The 21950-nt window shown below is 33.7% G+C and overlaps 1 protein-coding gene across 1 annotated transcript in view; it reads right to left on the bottom strand.

The window, feature by feature from the left end:
* RIPK4 (receptor interacting serine/threonine kinase 4) overlaps nucleotides 1–21950 on the bottom strand; it is a 68115-nt gene that overhangs the window by 6679 nt on the left and 39486 nt on the right. Inside the window, exons 3-6 of the mRNA XM_003766370.4 lie at nucleotides 16952–17100; nucleotides 15590–15639; nucleotides 12213–12371; nucleotides 3764–3867 (exon numbers count right to left, since the gene is read on the bottom strand). Of these exons, the coding sequence (XP_003766418.1) occupies nucleotides 3764–3867; nucleotides 12213–12371; nucleotides 15590–15639; nucleotides 16952–17100 (462 nt within the window). The remainder of the gene's footprint in view (nucleotides 1–3763; nucleotides 3868–12212; nucleotides 12372–15589; nucleotides 15640–16951; nucleotides 17101–21950) is intronic.

Genomic DNA, 21950 nt, shown 5'->3' on the forward strand with positions numbered 1-21950 from the left:
ACCCCTAACTTCATTCAAGATTCCAGTGCTATCTTTCACATAACACTTTTTCTGAATCTCCCCTTGCTTTATCAAGCTATCATCTTCTTTCCAAAATAATCTGTTATTTATTTTATATACATTTTATATATCCCTAGATATTTTCATTTTACATGTATATACAGAATTGAAGACTAATTGAGGGTATTGACTGATTATTTTGTCTCTTTAGTTGAGGGATCTTGCACAGTACATATCATATTCAATGCATTGTGGCTTGGAGGCAAATCTACTTTCTTGAAACTTATGCTATTAGAACACAAACCCCTGAAGTACCACCAAAGCTAGAAATGCCTTACAAATGAGGTATAAACTGTATTTCTTTTGCAGTCAAGCTAAATTTAGAAAGGCCCATCACCAGAATTCTGGCCATTAGTTGCTGAACATTGTTTAGCCAAAGCAAGTCATGGAGAAATTGCCATTTCCACTGATAAAGAAGTGAATAACCACACCAATGAAATCAAAACTTTTCTGAAGATACAACATTAATGTATGGTGTAGTAGTCAATTTCCTTAAATCAACACTTGATAAACATAGAAATTATTCTGTATTCCAGATACTGTGCAAATTTTAAAAAAGCCACAAAATATATCTTAAGAAAAAACATCTAATAAGATTAGACCATTATAAAGGTATTTGACTTGAAAAACTACTACATGTGTATCATGTGTTTACATATATGATAATATATGTAAAGGGATTTGCAAATGTTAAAGCACTATATAATTGTAAATTATCATATTAGTAAATCATTTTTAAAAACAACAGAACATAAATCTTGTAAAGAGCAAAGGAATTTGTTAATACATGTAGTAAAAGACTTCAAACAGTTTTAAAAAATATGCCATCAAGTAACTTTCATGTATCACAATGCAGGTGGATATCATAAAGTATAAAAATAGCGTGGTGTTTGGTATTCCATCATGATGAGGATCGTAAAAGAAAGGCAAATGTTTGTGGTTTTTAGATTGGAACATCAATCTTTCTGTTTTTAATCTTTGTATCTATAAAGACTAGCAGAGTATCTTGTACATAGTAAGTATTTAATAAATGTTGGTTTAATTTAATGGGGGTGAGGCAGCTAGGTGGTACAGTGGATAGAGCACCAGCCCTGAAGTAAGGAGGAGCTGAGTTCAAATTTGATCTCAGACACTTAACACTTCTTAGCTGTGTGACCCTGGGCAAGTCACTTAGCCCCAATTGCCTCAGCAAAAAAAAAAAAAAAAAAATGACATTAGATTCCTTTATTATGACAGAACCTACAATCCCCTTTTAAAATCCTGTCAATTAGTATCTGGTCTTTTGGACTACCAAAAAATACAACATATTGATAGGTTATGAAACATAGTATTTCCTGTTAGGTCAACACAGAATCATAAAATTTCAGAGTGGGAAGGGAGGCCATGTAATCTAAATTAGACACAAGAGAAATCAGAATCACAATCTCACACTGTAATTCATCATGATTAAAATCTCCATCATCATAGTAGCTTACAGTGATTTTTCTACTTAATATTCATAGTTCATAATATTTTCCCTTTACTTCAAAGTAAAGAATTATATTGAAGTTCATAGCATCACTGCTTGATACTTAATTCACAATATTAGCTAATTCAAAATCCTTTTATTGAAGTTCCCATAAGTATTTCTATTCTAATTTATCTATAATTCATTTGCTTTTGCCTATATTGCTTTCATCACTTATATAATTACCTAGTTATAATTTATGAATGGTAAAACAATCATAAAATGGAAGCATGTACTAGCCAGATACTATCCTTTTAATTTAGTTATTGATATGTCATTTTCCAAATAATGTTCAACCAGGAGGTGAGAAACTCTTCCAGGACTACTGAATAGAGTGACTCTTGAACATCAGAATGTTCACTGTTTTAAACTCTGAGTAAACAAAGAAAGGGAAGGAAAAGGAAATGGAATAATTATTTATACAGCATTTCCTATGTGCCAAAGCACTGTGCTAAGTACTTTATACAAATCTTCACAATAACCATGAGAGATAGGTTCTAGTTATTATCTTTATTTTATAACTGGACAAACCGAAGCAGATAAAGGTTAAGTGACTTGCCTAATGTCAAGGTAAGGCACAGCTAATTATTTTTGTCCAGATTTGAACATAGAACTTTTGAACTCCAGGCTTACCTTTCTTTTCTATCTACTGGATTATATAAGCTTCCTCAAAAGATCCTAAAAACCCTTAACAAAGGCACCAATCTAGGGTAAGAAGGCCTTTGAATAGACTGATGATGAAAAAAACTAGCTAAGAATGTAAGTGGAGCACAATTCTTTCAGTGCAAAGGTATAGGGATAGTCTGATAAGACTGCCTTCACCTCCTAAGTGCTACTAGGTTATTTTCCTGTGCATACTATTGTCACTAACCATGTTATACTGGAAAAAGCCATGGATATAGTCAGAATACCTAGATTCAAATCTAGTTCTAACATTCAATTTCTACATACATAAGATCTCCTTGAGGACATCTTGAGGATCAAAAGAGGTATGACTTGCTATTATTATTTTCTAGAATATTTTCTATATTCTATTCTATTCTAATTCTATATTCTATTATTTTCTATTATATTTCTAATATTCGATTCTTATTATCCCTTCCACTATATTCAAGGGATTTGGAATGATTTGCCTAATATCAGATAATCTTCTTATCAATCTTATTGAGGGAGTACATTCCACTTTTATGACCTTAAAGTTATTTAACTGTGTGTGTAGAACAATGCTTGGCACATAATAAGCATTGAATATAAATATTTACTCAATGATTTATGAAGGAATAATATACTCTCTATCACATCTGGAATAATGACAAAATATATATTAATAATAATATAGATATAAAAACCAATTCATGTGGACTTTGACCAAATTACCAAAGTTCATTAGATAAGGTTGGGTCTATGTGCTTTAAAGTGTCAAAATTCTGCAATTTGACATTGGCCAAGCACTCATATCATTAATATCTACTCTGAGGGCAAGGGAAAGGAGCAATGGGAAACTCAGGGAAGTAAGAAATTCATATAGAGTTGCCACCCTTGGCTCAGGGAGCTGGATGAAGGACTTTATTATTTCATTTCTTAAAATGGAGAACATCAGTAAATATGCATACAATTATAAATTTATAATTATAATGATACTTAAGAGGCCATGTAGTCCATTTGCCTGATTTTACAGAGGAAGAAATTAAAGACATGATCCTGGAGATATGGCTGAACACTTCCAAATATTCAGACCTAGAGGTTAACTGATTGGTTCAACTTCATATAGGTCAGAGACAAAAATTTAAATACAGAACCTCTGACTTTAAAGCCAAGGTGGTCTTTCCATAGTAGCATGCTTTTTCAGGATAACAAGAACTTTAAAAGAAAATGTTAAAATTTTCAGTTTTAAATTCTCTTTCTCCAGTGCCTACCCCACTCATTGAGAAGGCAGGAAATATATCACCCATTATACATATGAAGTCATGTAAAACATATTTCTGCACTAGCCATGCGAAACAAGAACTTAGACATTTATCAACACTTTGCAAAAACAAAAAACAAAAATGAAGAAAAATCCCAAACAAACCCAAACAACCAACAAACCCTATTCCTGAGAAGCTTTAAACAAAAGTGAACCTGCTAGAAGGGCAGGGAGAATTCAAGATTGTAAAGCCAATTCTAAAGAATTCATTCTCAAGAAAAAGTACTAACCTCAGTTTTTATCTCCTGTGGATTTTTCACATCCAAATCTTGGACTGTTTCTTTTATTTCATCATCAGGTTTTTCACACAAGTCTTCAGTTTCAGCAGTAATTTCTTTGAAAGAAGAGAACACATTATTCCTCCAAGTTAATATTCAATCTGAATTTTCTGTACTTCAGAATAATATTTAATACTTAAAAATAACAATAATAGGAAGCCTTCTACTTAGCCAGGTAATGAATGATATAATGGTGAATGTCATCTATTAAAAGTTCTTCACATAATTTTTGATTTCCTTCACAAGCTAATTGTACAATATTTCAGAGTCTGATTCTTTTTGTACAGCAAAATAACGTTTTGGTCATGTATACTTATTGTGTATCTAATTTATATTTTAATGTATTTAACATCTACTGGTCATCCTGTCATCTGGGGGAGGGGGTGGGGGGGGTAAGAGGTGAAAAATTGGAACAAGAGGTTTGGCAATTGTTAATGCTGTAAAAATACCCATGCATATATCCTATAAATAAAAGGCTATTAAATTAAAAAAAAAAAAAGTTCTTCACATAGCATAGATATGCTAAAAAAAAAAAAAAACTCACTTAAGCTATATTTAGCAATGAAGAATTATACATATAACCTTATAAGGGATTTATGAATATGTCCTGTGTTGACCATATGAATCTGAGTTTTTAATCATATAGTTGTAGAGATAGCTAAGCACAATGCATAGAGTGCTAGGACTGGAATCAGAAGATCTGAGTTTCAGAAGATCTAAGTTCAAATCTGGTCTCAGACACTTATTAGCTGAGTGACCCTAAGCAAGTAATTTAACCTTAATTTTCTGAATTACAAAATTAACAGTCCAATCTCATAGAATTGTTGTAAAGATACTGCAGAAATTGGTTGATTCATTGTTTCTTGTCTTTTCTTTTTGAAAGAAAGGTCCCTTTTTGGGACCAAAATGACTTTATTATATTGAGATCAGGATACAATGTGTGCGATGGTGGTTGATCAGAGCAATATGAACTTGGAAGCTTCTACTACAGGCAAGCATGAAACTGATATACATACAAGACTGATGAATTTGGGGCATGTAAATTTTTCCATAATTGTAAAGAACCCTCATGATTGACAATATCCAAGAGCTTAGTCAGATCAATGAATGTTGAATATAGACCTGTTATACTACTGGGATTCCTCCTGGAGTTACTGGGCAGCAAATAACACACCAACTGTTCTTTGGCCCTTTCTAAGCCATACTGGTTCTCAGGTACTTGACCTTCTTCCAGGTGAGGGATCAACCAATTAAGGAGGACTCTGGCAAGAATCTTACCAGAATGACTGAAAGACACCTCTCCTCACATCACTGTGATTGTCACAAGACAATCTATGTCCTTTACATTACAGAGATGAACAATGGTGGCATCCTTGAATTCCTGAGGGATAACACTATTTTGTCATATGCTCAGAAAACTTAAGTCAACTTTTGTATGAATTGTGGATTCCCTTGCCTTGTAAATCTCAGTTGGTTTAGAATCAGCTTTGACACACAGAAAGAACATTCAAACCTCTTGGCTGTTTTTTTTTTTGTTTTTTTTTTTTTGGTAAGTTCAGCTAGAGGGAGAGATTGACTTTCACCTAAATCATAAGGTCAGTGACTTCAGCATTAATTGAGAACAGTCTGTTGAGAACACTATAGAAGTTTTGGATCATGTCCTCATTACTAATCAGTGTCTTTTTCTTTTTTTTTCTTTTTTTTTTTTTATTTAATAGCCTTTTATTTACAGGATATATACATGGGTAACTTTACAGCATTAACAAATGCCAAACCTCTTGTTCCAATTTTTCACCTCTTACCCCCCCCACCCCCTCCCCTAAATGGCAGGATGACCAGTAGATGTTAAATATATTAAAATATAACTTAGATACACAATAAGTATACATGACCAAAACATTATTTTGCTGTAATCAGTGTCTTTTTCAGCACAAAATAGCTGAGATGCACCCCAGGTTCTGGCCCATAAATCTTCAGAACATCATAAAAGCACTTTGGAGTATTACTATCAGCATAAAACAATTTCATTTGCCTTCTTACTGAGCCAAGAATCCTGCATCTCTCTAGATTATATTTGTATTTTTCTTTTGATGGAGTTAAACTCTGCTTTCTTAGAGAAGGAAGTACTATCCTGTTGATAACCCTATGTAGTTCTTGTTTTTTGTTTAGCAGCTTTTGAATTTCCACATCATTTTCATCAAACTAGTTTTGATGTTTGCTTGTTTTCTAGCCCAGAGGAATAAATGCAGTGCTACATACCAAATCTCTGAAAGCTACTTACTTCTTTTCTGCTACACTGTTGCCAATTGTGTGTTGGCTCAGCCTTTCTAAGTTAGTAACAAACTGCTTCTGCTCAGAGAACTGCTCTAACCTGTTGACATTTAATTCTTCTTAGAGTTCTCTTTTCTTGGAGTCAGCTTTTGTTGAATGAGAATGTTTAACTTGGAGAGGATAAGTCTATAACTGGTCCAGCACTGTGTACCATGCATTGCCTTTGTCACTCTCATATCCTGAATGTCTCGTCTCTTTATAATGCCAGTGTTTGCTAGGAAGATACTTCCTTGCAATTTTATTGCATTTAGGTAAATGGAAGTCAGTGTTGGTGATGAGAAGGTAATGAAATGCACACATCTTTGATAGAAGGTGACCTTTGTTGCTGCTGTATCTGACTCTATTCCTTCCAATAACTCCCTGCCATGCCTGGTGCCTGTAAGTCTGAGCCTATTTTTATAATAAAGTAATCCAGAATTATAAGCTTGTCCTCTTTCTGCACACTGATAGTAAGGTTTTCATAAAAATTTTCTTTGACCTCATCAGAGTATGTTGTGGTAGAAGCATAAGATATTGATGATGGTGTGAGGCTTGCTTCTAAGAGGAAATGACATTGTCATGAGTTTGCCATTGTATGCCTCCTTTTGGAAGGCTTACAAGCTTGTTAACTAGATTAGTTTTGATTGTGAAATTCATGTCACCTTCATGACACTCCCCATCACTGCAGCCTCTCCAGAAAAACATGTATCCAGCTCCACTTCTGTAAGCTGACCTTCATTTGCCTTGTTTCATTCAGAATTGATATTTGGATATGATAACTACTGAGCACTTACATAACAAGTGTTATTCATCTTTCAGGTCTACAGGATTTCATCTTATCCATAAGGGTGGGCACATTCCATGATGAGAGAAATCACCTTTGTTCAAGTTTTTGTAAATTATTATTTTGCATTTCAACATACAGGGTGGGAATCCCTAACTGTTGCAGTAAACAGCTCAGAGTTGTGTGAAACAAACAATTTTTCAGAGAACCTTTTCTAGCCCTTTGTTTATGTCAGGAGGTGAGTAGTGTGGTTTTTTCAAAAAAGCTGCTCAGACATTTAGGGGGGCTGCCAAATCCCACTGCTGTTTCATTCCAGTGAGAAGATGACCCTATACCCTTGGTCACCTGTGTGCAGGGTTGTGACTGCAACTCAGTGTATCCACATCTACTGTTTTTCACTGGCCTATTGTTACAGGACTTTGATCTTTAAAAAAAATTATTATAGCTTTTTATTTACAAAACATATGTATGGATAATTTTCAATACTAACCCTTACAAAACCTTCTGTTCCAAATTTTTCCCTGCTTCCCCTCACCCCTTCCTCTAGCTGGCAGGTATTTCGATACGTGTTAAAATATGTGTTAAGTCCAATATATGTATACATATCCATAGTTACCTTGCTACACAAGAAAAATCAAATCGAGAAAGATTAAAAAAAAAAAAAAACCTGAGAAGGAAAACAAAAATGCAAGTAAACAACAACAGAAGGAGCAAAAATGCTATGCTGTGGTTCACACTCAGTTCCCACAGTCCTCTCCTTGGGTGTACATGGCTCTCTTCTTTACTGAACAATTGGAACTAGTCTGAATTAATTCACTGTTGAAGAAAGCCATGTCCATCAGAATTGATCAACATATAGCCTTGTTGCCATGTACAATGATCTCCTGGTTCTGCTTGTTTCACTTAGTATCAGTTCATGTAAGTCTCTCTAGGCCTCTCTGAAATCATCCTGCTGGTCATTTCTTATAGAACAATAATATTCCATAACATTTATATACCATAATTTATTCGGCCATTCTCCAATTGATGGGCATCCACTCAGTTTCCAGTTTCTTGACTACAAAAAGGGTTGCCACAAACATTTTTGCACAAGTGGGTCCCTTTCCCTCCTTGAAGATCTCTTTGGGATATAAGCCCAGTAGTAACCCTGCTGGGTCAAAGAGTATGCATAGTTTGATACCTTTCTGAGCACAGTTCCAAATTGCTCTCCAGAATGGTTGGATACTTTCACAACTCCACCAACAATGCATCAGTGTTCCAGTTTTCCCACATCTCCTCCAACATTTGGCATTATCTTTTCCTGTCATCTTAGCCAACCTGACAAGTGTGTAGTGGCATCTCAGAGTTGTCTTAATTTGCATTTCTCTGATCAATAGTGATTTGGAGCACTTTTTCATATGGCTAGAGATAGTTTCAGTTTCTTCATCTGAAAATTGTCTGTTCATATTCTTTGACCATTTATCAATTGGAGAATGGCTTGATTTCTTATAAACTTGAGTCAATTCTCTTTTCCCAGTTTATTGCTTTCCTTTTAATCTTTTCTGCATTAGTTTTATTTATTTAAAATTTTAACTTAATATAATCAAAATTATTTTGTAAGCAATAATGATTTCTAGTTCTTCTTTGGTCACAAATTCCTTCCTCCTCCACAGGTCTGAAAGGTAACGATCCTATGTTCTTCTAATTTATTTATAATATCATCCTTTTTGCTTAGATCATAAATGCATTTTGACCTTATCTTGGTATATCTTGTTAAGTGTGGGTCAATGACTAGTTTCTGCCATACCAGTTTCCAATTTTCTCAGCAGTTTTTGTCAAATAATGAATTCTTATCCCAAAAGCTGGGATCTTGGGTTTGTCGAATACTAGATTGCTATAGTTATTGACTATTTAGTCCTATGAACTAACCTATTCCACTGATCAACTAGTCTATTTCTTAGCCAGTACCAAATGGTTTTGATGACTGCTGCTTTATAAATATAGTTTTAGATCTGATACAGCTAGGTCTTCATTTGATTTTTTTTCATGAGTTTCCTTGAAATTCTTGACCTTTTGTTCTTCCACATGAATTTTGTTGTTATTTTTTCTAGAACAGTAAAATAGTTTCTTGGGCATGATTGGTATAGCACTAAATAAATAGATTAGGTTTAGGTAGTATTGTCATCTTCATTATATTTGCTCGATCTATCCAAGAGCATTTGATATTTTTCCAATTGTTTAGATCTGAATTTATTTGTGTGGAAAGTGTTTTGTAGTTTTGCTCATAATTATACGACTTTGATCTAGGTAAAAAAAAAAATGGAAAAATGGTATGGGTGATATCTTTTAACTCATATATAAATTAGACTTAAATGAGGAAGTGTTTCATGAAATTGTTGATTCTACTCTCTTTTCCAGTCATCTGCGTCTAGCGGCAAGATAAAAGTCTGCATGACTGTTAATAGTCCAGGATGCCATAGATGACCTTTATATCATTGATATCTAACCAGGCTCTAAGAGTTCTCCAACACCTGCTTCAGCCACCTCCATACCCATTAGAACAAATTCTTCTCATCTGCTCATTCCACTAGGGGAAATCTTTATGTGCTAGGAATACACATCCTTCTAACTTATCAAAGGATTTGAGACCCCTCAGTTACCCTTAATTTGATTTAGTATAACTGCTGAAATGGATTATTGAAATGTGGTGCTAAGCATGAAACTATAGAGTTTCTTCAAGCCATGGGTGAGAGTTGAGTCAATTAGATGGACCAAACATGAAAAAGAACCCCAAAAAGAGCTCAGTAACCCTTATCCTGGGATACTTGTTTTCCCTAAACATACCTTAATAATACCTTAAAAAAAAACAGAATAGACCAAAAGGGAAAAAGGTTCCAAAAAAAATCATTGAAGAAAAGAACTCCTTAACATGTGGAATTAACCAAATGAAAAAAGAAGGTTCAAAAGCTCAATGAAAAAAATAATTCTTTAAAAGTATAATTAGACATGTGGAAGGTAATGAATGACTCAATGAGCTATCAAAAATAACAAAACCAAAAGAATATTAAATAGAAGAAAATTTGAACTATCTCATTGGGAAAACAACTGATCCAGGAAAGATAATTTAAGAATTTTTGAACTACTTGAAATACTATAATCCAAAAAAAAAAAAAAAAAAAAAAAAAAGAGCCTAGACATCATTTCTTAAGAAATGATCAATTAAAAAAAACTGTCTTGGTATTCTAAAGTATAGGGTAAAATAGAAATTTAGAAAAAAAGTCTCCTTATAGAGACCCCAAAATGAAAATTCTCAGGAATATTGTAACCAAATTCCAGAAATCTCAGGTCAAGAAGAAAATATTGCAAGCAGCAAGAAAGAAACAAGTCAAATATCGTGGAGCCCGTAATCAGGATAACGAAATTTAGCAGCTTGTATATTAAATGATTGGAAGGCTTGACATATGCTGTTCTAGAAGCTAAATGAAGGAGGAATCAACTACCCAACAAAATTGAGTATAATCTTTTTTTTTTTTTTGGGGGGGGGGATGGAAATCCACTGAAATAAAGGACAATGCAAAGAGCAGAGCCAAACAAAAAAAAATTATTTTCAAAAATAAGACCCAAGGGAATTATGAAATGGTAAACAGGAAAGAGCAATTATAAGAAATTCAATAAGATTTAACTTTATATATGTACATGGGAAGATGATACTTGTAACTCCTAAGAACTTTTTTATTGTTAGAGCACTTAGATGAATATTACACAGAGGGTATGGGTGTGACTTGATTAAGATCTGATGATCCCTAAAAAATAAAATTAAGAGGTGAGAAAGAGAACTAGAAGCACTGGGGGCAATGGAAGAAAGGAACAGGGAGAGGTAGAATAAATTATCTCACATAAAAGAAGCATGAAAGAGCTTTTACAATAGAGGGGAATATGGGAGAGGTGAGCAGGAACACGAACCTTAACTCTCATCAGAACTGGTTCAAAGAGGAAATAACATTCACTCAGCTGGGTAATCTATTTTACTCAACAGGAAAGTAGAAGGGGAAGAAGATAAGAGAAGTGGGGATGGGGATTGATAGAAGAGAGGACAGATTGGGAGATGTGGTAAAACACTTTTGAGGATGAACAGGATCATTAGCTATGAATAGCTTAACTATTCTCAGCAATAAGAGATCTGAGACAATTCTGAAGGATTTATGATGAAAAATGTTATCCATTTCCAGAGAAAGAACTGTCTGGTCTGAATCCAGATTGAAGCATACTTTTATTTATTTATTTATTTATTTATTTATTTATTTATTTATTTATTTATTTATTTATTTATTTATTTATTTATTTAATAGCCTTTAATTTACAGGATATATACATGGGTAACTTTACAGCATTAACAATTGCCAAACCTCCTGTTCCAATTTTTCACCTCTTACCCCCCCCCACCCCCTCCCCTAAATGGCAGGATGACCAGTAGATGTTAAATATATTAAAATATAACTTAGATACACAATAAGTATACATGACCAAAACATTATTTTGCTATACAAAAAGAATCAGACTCTGAATTATTGTACAATTAGCTTGTGAAGGAAATCAAAGATGCAGGTGTGCATAAATATAGGGACTGGGAATTCAATGTAATGGTTTTTAGTCATCTCCCAGAGTTCTTTTTCTGGGTATAGTTAGTTCAGTTCATTACTGCTCCATTAGAAATGATTTGGTTGATCTTGTTGAAGCATACTTTTAAAACTCTGTTTTTCTTGTTTTGTGTTTTCTTTCACAAGATAATATAGAAATATGTTTTGTATGACTATACATGTACAACTTTCATGTAATTGGGATAAAAACAATAAAATAAATTTTTTTTAAAAAAGAAATTAAGTTCTACTCCAGTCCATAGAGCAGTGATCATTACACTTTTGCATTGTATCCTTAGTGCTTAGCATAGGTATTAGCACAGAAGCACTATCATGAATTAATTTTTCATTCACCAAAGCCATATATATACATAAAGTTCCTTGAGGACAAGGACTGTCTTTCTTTCTACTTGTATTCTCAGCAGTTAGCAAAGTACATGGCGCATAAAAAAATGTTTATTAAGTACTAGTTGACTATTTGTATTTTGTAGTTCACATGACCAATTCACACATTGTGGTTTCTCATCTGTAAAATAAGGGAATAGACCAGGACCCTATGAACCTAATCTGTACTTTGAATTTTATCACCTTAAATTCAATGGAGCAATTAAACAATGTTTTGAAGAGAAGTGAATGCTAGGACATCTTATGTTGGTATGAACAAAAGCTATATTACCATGTAGCACATTACCTTGAAAAGTTGGCCGACTTTGGGGATCATCCTGCCAGCATTTCTGCATAAGTCTAATCAAGTTATTACAGGCACGAGGTCTAGATTTGGAAATCGGGGGTAGCTCCAGGCGATGGCCTTTTACTACTTTTACCATAATATGCAGAATGTTTTTCTCATCTGAAAAGTAAAGGCAAACAAGTTGGAGCAAATCTAATTAAATGAAAGGAGAATATTTTATCTCTAGGGTAAAAAGATAACGATGGGAAAAAGCATAGAGAGCTACCAAGTTTAGATTACTGAGTTATTAACAGAATTGTCATGGAAATAAAATTTTCCATAGTATTGCATATATCTTTGTTTTAAACTCCCCCCCACCCCTTTTTTTGATGTCATGGTTTTCACAAGGTTCTCTTATCCTTCCACTATGCAGATCCTCACTTACCTTTCTTTTAAGAAGCTTTTTTCACTTCTTAATCTTATTGCCTTCCCACTCATATTACCTCTAACTTATCTTGTATATATCTTGTTTACACTTGGTTATTTGTCTCCTCCATTAAATTGTGGACTCCTTGAAAGCAGGAACTTTTGTTTTATTTTGCCCACCCCCCCTTTATCCCCAGCACTTAGCAAAATGCCTGATACAAAAAGGACATTTAATAAATTATTTATTTAATCATCCAAAATTAGGCTTTGTAAGGTATGACAAAAAACTATTTGTCAACCAGTGGTCAAACTTTTGATGATGACTCACTATGAATTTACCTACATTTGTTCTTCAGTGATAATCACAACTGGTTACTAGAACAATACTTGAAGCTTTTACCCTCTTGATAGCACCTGTCAGAACATAGCTTTAAAAAACCCAAGTTTATGTCCATGCCACAATGAAGTAGAGGAAAATGATTTTAATGGAGGTGAAATTATATGCAATTCAATTCAACAAATTCTCTTCTTTCATTATAATCTTTGATAATGACATGGCTCTCCAGCTTGCCACACACTCATTTGCCCCACTCTGTAATCTTCAATCTCTCTTCATCAACTGGTTCATTCCCTAATGTTTACAAACATGGTCAGGTCTTCACCATTCTTTTAAAAAAATCTCTTACTAGATCCTACTATATCTGTTATTATTTTATATCTTGACTTTCCTTATTAAACTACTTTTTAACAGCCATTTATATTCAGTATCTCTACTTCTACACTTTACTAAACTTTCTATAATCTGGTTTTTATGCTCATAATTCAAATGAAAGTCATCTCTCCAATAATTTCTTAGTTGCTGGCTCAAGTTTCATATTTCTTGACAGCACTTTACAGCATTGACTTCTTCTTTTGGATATTCTTTATTCTTTGGGTTTTATGCTCCCTTGGTTCCCTGTCTTCCGTAGTAGATCTTCATGCATGCCATTCTCTTCACTTGCAAGTCTTTCAAGGATTGTTCCAGAGCCCTCTTCTCTTATTAGCTCTGATGGGTTCAAGTATCATTTCTATTCAGAACAAACTGGCTGTCTCAAATTTAACATGCTCAGGATATAATTATGATCCATGAAGTGATCAATTTTGACTTCAAAAGAGACAATCAACTGAAAGTTTGGAATAAGACATACATTTTCTGACATGTCTGTATTTTGCTTGACTATTCTTATAAGGGAGAGCTTTATGATGGGAGGGAATAGAAAGTGAGAAGTAACAATGACAATGGAAAAAAAATCAATAAAACTTTTTTTAAAAAGAGTACATGAAGGAAGTAATGCAGAATAAGTCTGGAGAAGCAGTTGAATGCAGACTGGAGAACTTTAAATGCCAGGCTAGAGTTTATAATGGGAAAAATTTTAAAAAGGATTACATTTAAGAATTTTGTATTTTTCAATTAATAGGGCAATGGGACATATAAAAATGCAGGAAGATATTTCCTTTCCTTCCTTTCTATGATACTAGTAACTTGAGCAGTTAATTAACATTCATCTTGTTCAGGAATCATTTTTTGTGACATAGACCCCTTTGGTAGTCTGGTGAAGCCCATGGGACCCCTTCTCAGAATATTTGTTGTCTACATTTATAATTGAAAGAAATGCTAAGTTTCAGTCTAGTGAACATAAAGTACTAATTTTTGATCCATCCAAGGTCTAGGACCCCCTGAAATCTACCCATATAGTTCATCTTAAGAAATCCTGATCTAGACAGATTTCACTGTTACATAATCACTGATTAATGCCAATCAGTGACAAGGGACACAAATGAAGAAAATCCTAGAACAACGTCTCTTTCTTTTTACCAAATCAGCAAGAGAAGTAATTTTTAAGTAGTGATCTGAGGATGAAAAGAAGCTATAGAAACCCTTTAAATATTATTCCATTGGATGACATGGGATTCTAAATGTTTCTAATTATCTCTTTCAAATGTTATATTGTAAAGAATCACTGAATTTGAAATCAGAGCACCTGTATATGAACTTCTGTCTGCTATTTTCTACATGTGTGACCATTAGGAAGTTACTTTTCCCCTCTCTATCTGATCCCTTAATTATAAAATGAAACTGGCAGATAAAATTCTATAATTTACATGTAAGTTTATAGGGAGGGAATGATAAGCACTAGAAGAGACAAATTTCAAATTAGGGAAAGGGTATCTTTAATGTGATTTCAGTCTTGATGTCTTTGTGACTGGAATTATAATTAATAAAAAGAAGCAGACTTTGACATAGTAGTATATTATTTTAAAGCCTAAGTTGAACCCTTCTTTCAAAAAAAGTACATTTGAAAAGTACATGAAAGTAAGTGTATCATCGTGGATGATGCACTTTATATGATCCAATGATCCACATTACAAATTGTGGATTATTTGCTCAGTTAAAAATCAGTGGCAGTATTCTTTTAGTAATATTTCAGTTTCATACAGAATTTTGTATAATTCCAACTTTTAAAAATATTTTTACTATTTTATTTTAATGAATTTCTAAATTCCCACATTTGAGATACCTTCTAACTTTCACTGCTAGAGAACACAAAAACATCAAGTGTTTCCAATTCTGGATTGCATGATAACATCTCAGCTTTCTGCTATAGTATCTTCATAGTAAACCCACACAAGGGCCTTTTATTCTTGACATTTATATTCATATATCTGGAACTTCAGCTGACATCTACACAAGACATAAAATGATTGGCATTTTGCCATCCCAAACTATATGATTATATTAATTGTAGTCTAAACAAGAAGGGTTGGGAAAGAAACATATAAAGGATGAATGATGATTCCTTCTAGGAAGAATAATTGTTTTCTTTATTTAAACAAAAGCATTATGAAGGAAGCATATTAATTTGGAAAATAACTAAAATTTCTAAGCACATAATTTACCAAACTCAAATATAAAAAGAGAAAATTTCACTTGCCTGCAAAGGGTTTTTTCTGTGTAAGGACTCCCCAGATAACAATGGCAAAACTGAAAAAAGAAAATTATGTTTGTGAGCTGCCTGCCTCATTAGTTTAATCCTTATAAACTATGCCCTATAACTATGTCATATAGATAAAACATCCTCTGAAAGAATAAAGTTAGAACCTGAAAAAAGGGAGCTTTGTCTATAATAATTTTAATAAAAGTTAAAATGCATTAAATTCACAATTAACTTTTAAAAATATGATACAAGCCATTTAAATCAAAAGTTCATCAAATGTTCATTAAAAAAGGCCAAAAATTTATGGATTGAGTTGACAGTAAATACAAAAGTAAGGCCCATTATTTTAGTTGTCAAAATTATATTGAAACTTGAGAAGATTCTGAAAATACTCAGAATATAGAAAATTGAAATTCGTAATCTCAAAATTTCAAACCACAAAATTTTGAAATAGGGAAAAATCTTTTCTTCTCCAAATTCTGTAAGCTAAAATTAGTTTCAGAAGTCCATCAACAGAGATACAACTAAAAAGCATAGCCATGAACACACACACACACACACACACACACACACACACACACACTGATAATTTTAAACCAGTCAACTAAGTTCTAAGAATCAATAGTTCTTTAAAAAGTTTCTACAATGATTGATGGAAAAGTAAAAACTGAAAGTCAATTGATTCTTTGCTAAAGATCAATCAATGTAGTACTTAGGTTTCTCTTTTCATCTTCCCTTTACTAAAAAGTACAGACTAATTAAGACCATCAGACTTTGAGAAAGGAAAAAGGACAGATAGAAGCCATTAAAATTTCACTGAATTAATCTATTTACTTAAAGTACTTGTATAAGATATTAATTATAAGAGTTCTTTCTATAATATTAAAAAGAAGGAACACATCCTGGAAAGCTGTATACAGACATATACACAAATATTTAAAGCATCAAATTTCCACAAACATTCAACAAATAAAATCTGTAGTTTGCAAAAATGCTAGACCTTCAAAAAAAGTCATAATTTATTAGCTTAGTAATACAAGTGACTCAGATTGGCATTTTCCCAAACTCTTAAATATTTTTCACCTGCAGCTAAGTAACATTTAAAATGGAAAAAATAAAAAAGAAAAATCTTCTATATTCTTCCAATCTAACCACAATCTTAAAAAAGTCCCTTTAACAACTTGACTTGCTGAGAATCATGAAGCAAATCTATAACGATTTAATTATGAGTAAAGGACCATATTTTTGGTTTGGAAGTTCTTCCAGGTATTTATCCCATGGAAACTTGTTAAATTCTATAAGAATTTCTCAACCAGTTGTTCCAAACAATCAGATTGCCCCTGCAAAGGAAGTCTTTACCTGTATACATCATGTTTGATATCAAAGAATCTGCTCTTCTCTTTTATACGTTCTGGAGGTAAATAAGCAATTGTACCAAAAAGTCCATCAATACTGAGATCCTGGGAATGAGACAGGCCATGGCATTTAGCTAATCCAAAATCTGAAATCTGAAAAGTAAAGAGATTAAAAAAAAAAAAAAACTAATTAAATTCCAAGTAGAACTTGTTTGAATAATAAAGTAATGAATGAGAACACTTTTATTATGTTAAACACAAATTATTGAAATTTCCATTTTGCATTCAAACACTTTCAATTCATTCAAACACATTCAAACACAAACAATTCAACTAAAAAGTTTAAATTGGAAATATCTTTTACTTTTGATTTTCTGTAAAATAATTATTACCTAAAAGTGTTTTTTTCTGTTTTCATTTTTGAAAAGGTTTCCTCTCTATTTACAGGTTTAATTTATTCCAATTCAAAACCCACCCATTTCTCCCATAGTCAAATGCAAAAACACCTAAAAAGGACATGGCAAAGTTATTTTTTTTTCTGTGAAGCTACATTTTGGCCATTTTGCCTGACAGGATAGAAAATGAAGAATGAAAGCACAGTAACTTTCCCACCCCATCCCCCCAAATTAAAGGGATGGCATGAGAAACTGACAGCATAAAATACTGTGAATCTGGTTATGCAACACGGCCTACTTAAGTGAACAAACAAGTAGAAGCAAGCTTTTTGTGTGAAAGCATGTTTTCAATTGCCTTTTTAAAAGACACCAGAAACTCAAACTATATTTGCTTCATATTGTCCTGTAAATCAATATAATTTGTCTGAAGAGCTCTCTCCATCTGCTATGCTATATGCTATATAGAAAGGTCATACAGAACTTGATAGATAAAAACACAAAAATGAGGTTATTATAGATACAGACATTATGTATATTTAGATACTAACATGTAGCTTAGGTAGGGTGCTCACTCCTAAGTTAGCTACTTGTTACCGTACTTATTCCCATCATCCTGAGGAAATATGTTTAAATATTTCCTTATTTTTTTCTAGCACTGGAATTTTCCATTAAATAAATAGCTCTGACACACCACCACTCCTGTCCCAGTTCAGTAAATAAAGAAGCATCAGTTACTGGCTAAACAATAAACCAAAGACAAAATGTTTCAGCAGTAAGCTCATAGCTAGAATCATCTCTAATCATTCTTGCTACTCTTGACTTCTCATTTCTAGAACATAGTTCAATTAGTCAGCTTTCTCACAATATCAAAGTTTAAAGAAAAATTTATGTTTCTTTGCAAGATTCAAAATAAATGTAGTTTTCTCATGAAATAAGTTTGCTTTCTTACCTTTCTCTCTCTTCATCTATGACAGGAAAGTCTCTCCAAAATAAAAGTTTGATAAGGATCTCAAGATTCTATTGGCTCCAAATAGAAGTCTAGCCATGGAATCATGAAGATCTTAGTTCTAGACCCTCTTTGACACATGCTAACTTGCTATTTGTACATATAGCTACTGTAAAAATCTTTTCTCTACCCCTCATGCTCCCTAGGTGTCAAACTTGCTTTCATCTTCCTATTTTCATCTTCTGGTTCTCTCATGACACAGTCTTCCTTTCCAACCCTGGTGGCCTTTCAATCATTCTCTTTACCTCACTGTACAGGCTGGAGAGTTGGAATACTTATTCTCTATTACCATTTACCAGATTTCCCTCTACCTCCACCACTCATTAACCTCTCTTTTGAAGTGAATTCAATTCATATTTGACATACAATCAAAATTCTGTTTACTGTTATATACCAACTCTCCTTTCCTGAGAGTTCAGTAATCTGGTTCACAGTCTTTCTCCTCTCCTCAACTTCAGCCCTATTACTAGATCACTTAAATATGATACTTCCTCAAGCACCCTAAACTCTGAATGTTTCAGCTTGCTTTTCCCATTATTTACACTTTTACCATACTATAGCTACACACAAAGATGGTCACACTCTTGATCTTGCCATTACTCACAAATGTTCCATCTTTATGATTTTGACTTCTGAAATTCCTTTATCTTATGAAAATCTATAGTCATTTGACTTCTCCCTCTAGCTTTCTTTGTCCTTACTTCAACCATCAATCTTTCCATCATCCAATACTTGCCCAGACCTAACTCCTTTACATCCTTTCCCCATCTTCACTCCATAGTGAATGAGTTTAATTCTGCCCTCTAGTCCTTTGCCACCTTAGTCAAAGACTTTGCCTTTCCAAGCCTTTGGATTATTTTACTCATGTGCTGCTGAACTGAATCAGAGAAAATCATAATAACTGTGCTGACTGGGTACACATTTATGTCACATAATCTCAAAATGGGCCTTCACTATAGCAAGGCAATTTGACAATTTTGACAATTCCCTAATTATCCCACTCAAGAGCTTGTCCAAGCCTTGTTTTCATCTATTCTATAATCTCACACGCTTCCTTGCTCCTCAAATCCCTCAGGTAAGTACCTTGCTTCATAATTCATTGATAAAATTGATGTCCTTCACCCAAAACTTTCTCTTTTTTATCTCCTCCTCAATGAATACCTCTCAGATGCTTTCCTTCATTCCTGTCTCAAATGAAGAGATGGCTCTTCTTACCAAACGTAACCATTCTACATGCAAAAATGAACCTAATTCCTCCCTTCTTCTAGCAGAGTACTCCTGTCATTCCCACTATCAATTATCTGCCAACCCTACTATTGGTTATATTGACAAATATTATCAAAATACTCTCACTTAAATTAACCTTTGCCACTATTATATTTCTTTCTCCCTTTTGGGAAGGCTGTCTACAATATGTGCCTCCACTTCTATCTATCTTACTTTCATCTTACATCTTTGCAGTCTGGCTTCTGACCTAATCATTCTCTCTATAATTGTTCTCTATAAAAAAATCAATAATTATCAATTGCCAAACCAGATGGCTTTTTCTCAATCATTGTTCTTGACCTTTTTCAGCCTTTAATACTGTTGAAACTCTTTTCTTACTCTCATTTTTCTATATTCCACATTTTTGTGATGCTGATCTCTCCTGGTTCTCTTCCTATTTTCTTTTCATTCTCTTTGGTGGATCTTCATCTAAGTCAGACTCACTACAGGTAGCGTGTCTCACAGGACTCTGTCCTTTATGCAATTTCAACTGGTGATTTCATCAGTTTCCATAAATTTCACACATCTATATAGTAATATCTGCTTATCCAGCCCCAGCTTCTATAGTGTCTTCCAGTCTCACATTACCATCTACTAGACATCTTGACATGAATGTCCCATAGATTAAGTCCCAACTAGATTCATATTCCAAACTGAACTTAATTAGCTTTTCTCTCCAACTCTCCCTCTTTTACTATCCTTATTCTTGTCAAAGGTACCACAATCTTCCTAGTTTAAATAGGCTGTCATTCTTTACTACTCACTTTCTTTTACTTCCCCCTAGCCTATGCCTCCTGCTCATCAAATGTTTTGCCAAAGCCCACCAATTTTATTTTTGTGACATCTCTCATATATTCTCCCTTTTCCCTCTAATATTGCCTTTACTCTGGTGAAAATCTTAACACTTCATATCAGGACTACACAATAGCTAATTGACTGGTCTTCCTGCCACAAATCTTTGTTCGCTCCAACCCATCCTCCATTCAGCTGCCAAAGTGATCTTCCTAAAATGCAAATCTGACCATGCATCCTACTACATAAACTTTTAGTGACTCTCCGTCCCCTTCAGGATCAAATATAACATTTTTTGCTTGGCATTCAAGAACTTTAATAATTTTCCCCCTGCATCTTTTCAATCTCCTTATACTTTACACCTCCCTCTTATGCTCATATTCAGTGACACTAGTCTCCTTTCTTTTCTTGTCACAATAGACACTCCATCTCCCCATTCTAGGCCTTTTCACTAGTGCTCTCTTATGCCTAGACTTATCCTCCCCATTTCTACCTCTCACCTTCCTGTAACTTAAAGTCTCAGCAAAAATTCCACCTGTTACAGGAAGCATTTTCATTTAACCCCTTAATTCTAGTGCCTTCTTTATGATGATTTTAAATTTATCCTATATATAGCTTGTTTGAACATGTTCGCTTGGATGTTGTCTTTCCCATTTGACTGTTATTTCTTGAGAACTGGATCATCTTTTTCCTTTCTTTCAATCCTCAGCACTTAGCACAGCACCTGGAACATAGTAGGTGCCAAATAAATGTTTATTGATTAATTTACTGACTGACTGTTCTTTCAGTCCTACAGTGACCTAAGGGTCACTTTCTTATTCCTGCTCTCTTCAAACCAATCCTGTCAATGTCTTACCCTAAAGCTACCCGCCCCTTTTATTATGCTCCTTAGAATTCCTGCTACATAGATAAGAAATTTGCTTTCATCTTAAACCTTCTCCTTTCCTGCTTCTTCCAACTTATTGCACTCACTGAAATCTGTATCCCTTCTGACTTAATACCATCCTTGGCCACTCTCTCCAAACTAGATTGCACTTTCACTCATACCTCAACCACTCCTCCATATTGTGGGAGTTGGAATGAACCTTGTTTACTCAATTAAAATGCTGGTAGCTATTATCTAATGTTTTTCCTTTCTTCAACAAGGTTAGTATTTGGCTCATAGTCTTTTTCCAACTTCTGCTTGTATACTGGGGAACTTCCACATATATAATTACAATCCCTCAAATATTCTAATCTCCCAGTTTCTCAGTTTATTCATTTGCTATAACCTTATTTTTCCTTCCATCCCACCACAGCTACAGAGAAAAATGTCTATATATTGAATCTAGTCATCACCCATAAGTATTCCTATCCTTTGACTACTTCTAACTTCCATTTTCTTTACTACTACTACTACTACTACTACTACTACTACTACTACTACTACTACTGAATTAAGTTGGAGAAAAACAGAAAAAAACTATATTATCTGGATCCACTACCCATTTGGGGTAGCTAGGTGGCTCATTGGGTAGAACAATGGGCCTGGAGTCAGAAAGATC

This window comes from Sarcophilus harrisii, chromosome 3 (genome assembly GCF_902635505.1).
Source record: "Sarcophilus harrisii chromosome 3, mSarHar1.11, whole genome shotgun sequence".
Classification (NCBI taxonomy): Eukaryota; Metazoa; Chordata; class Mammalia; order Dasyuromorphia; family Dasyuridae; genus Sarcophilus; species Sarcophilus harrisii.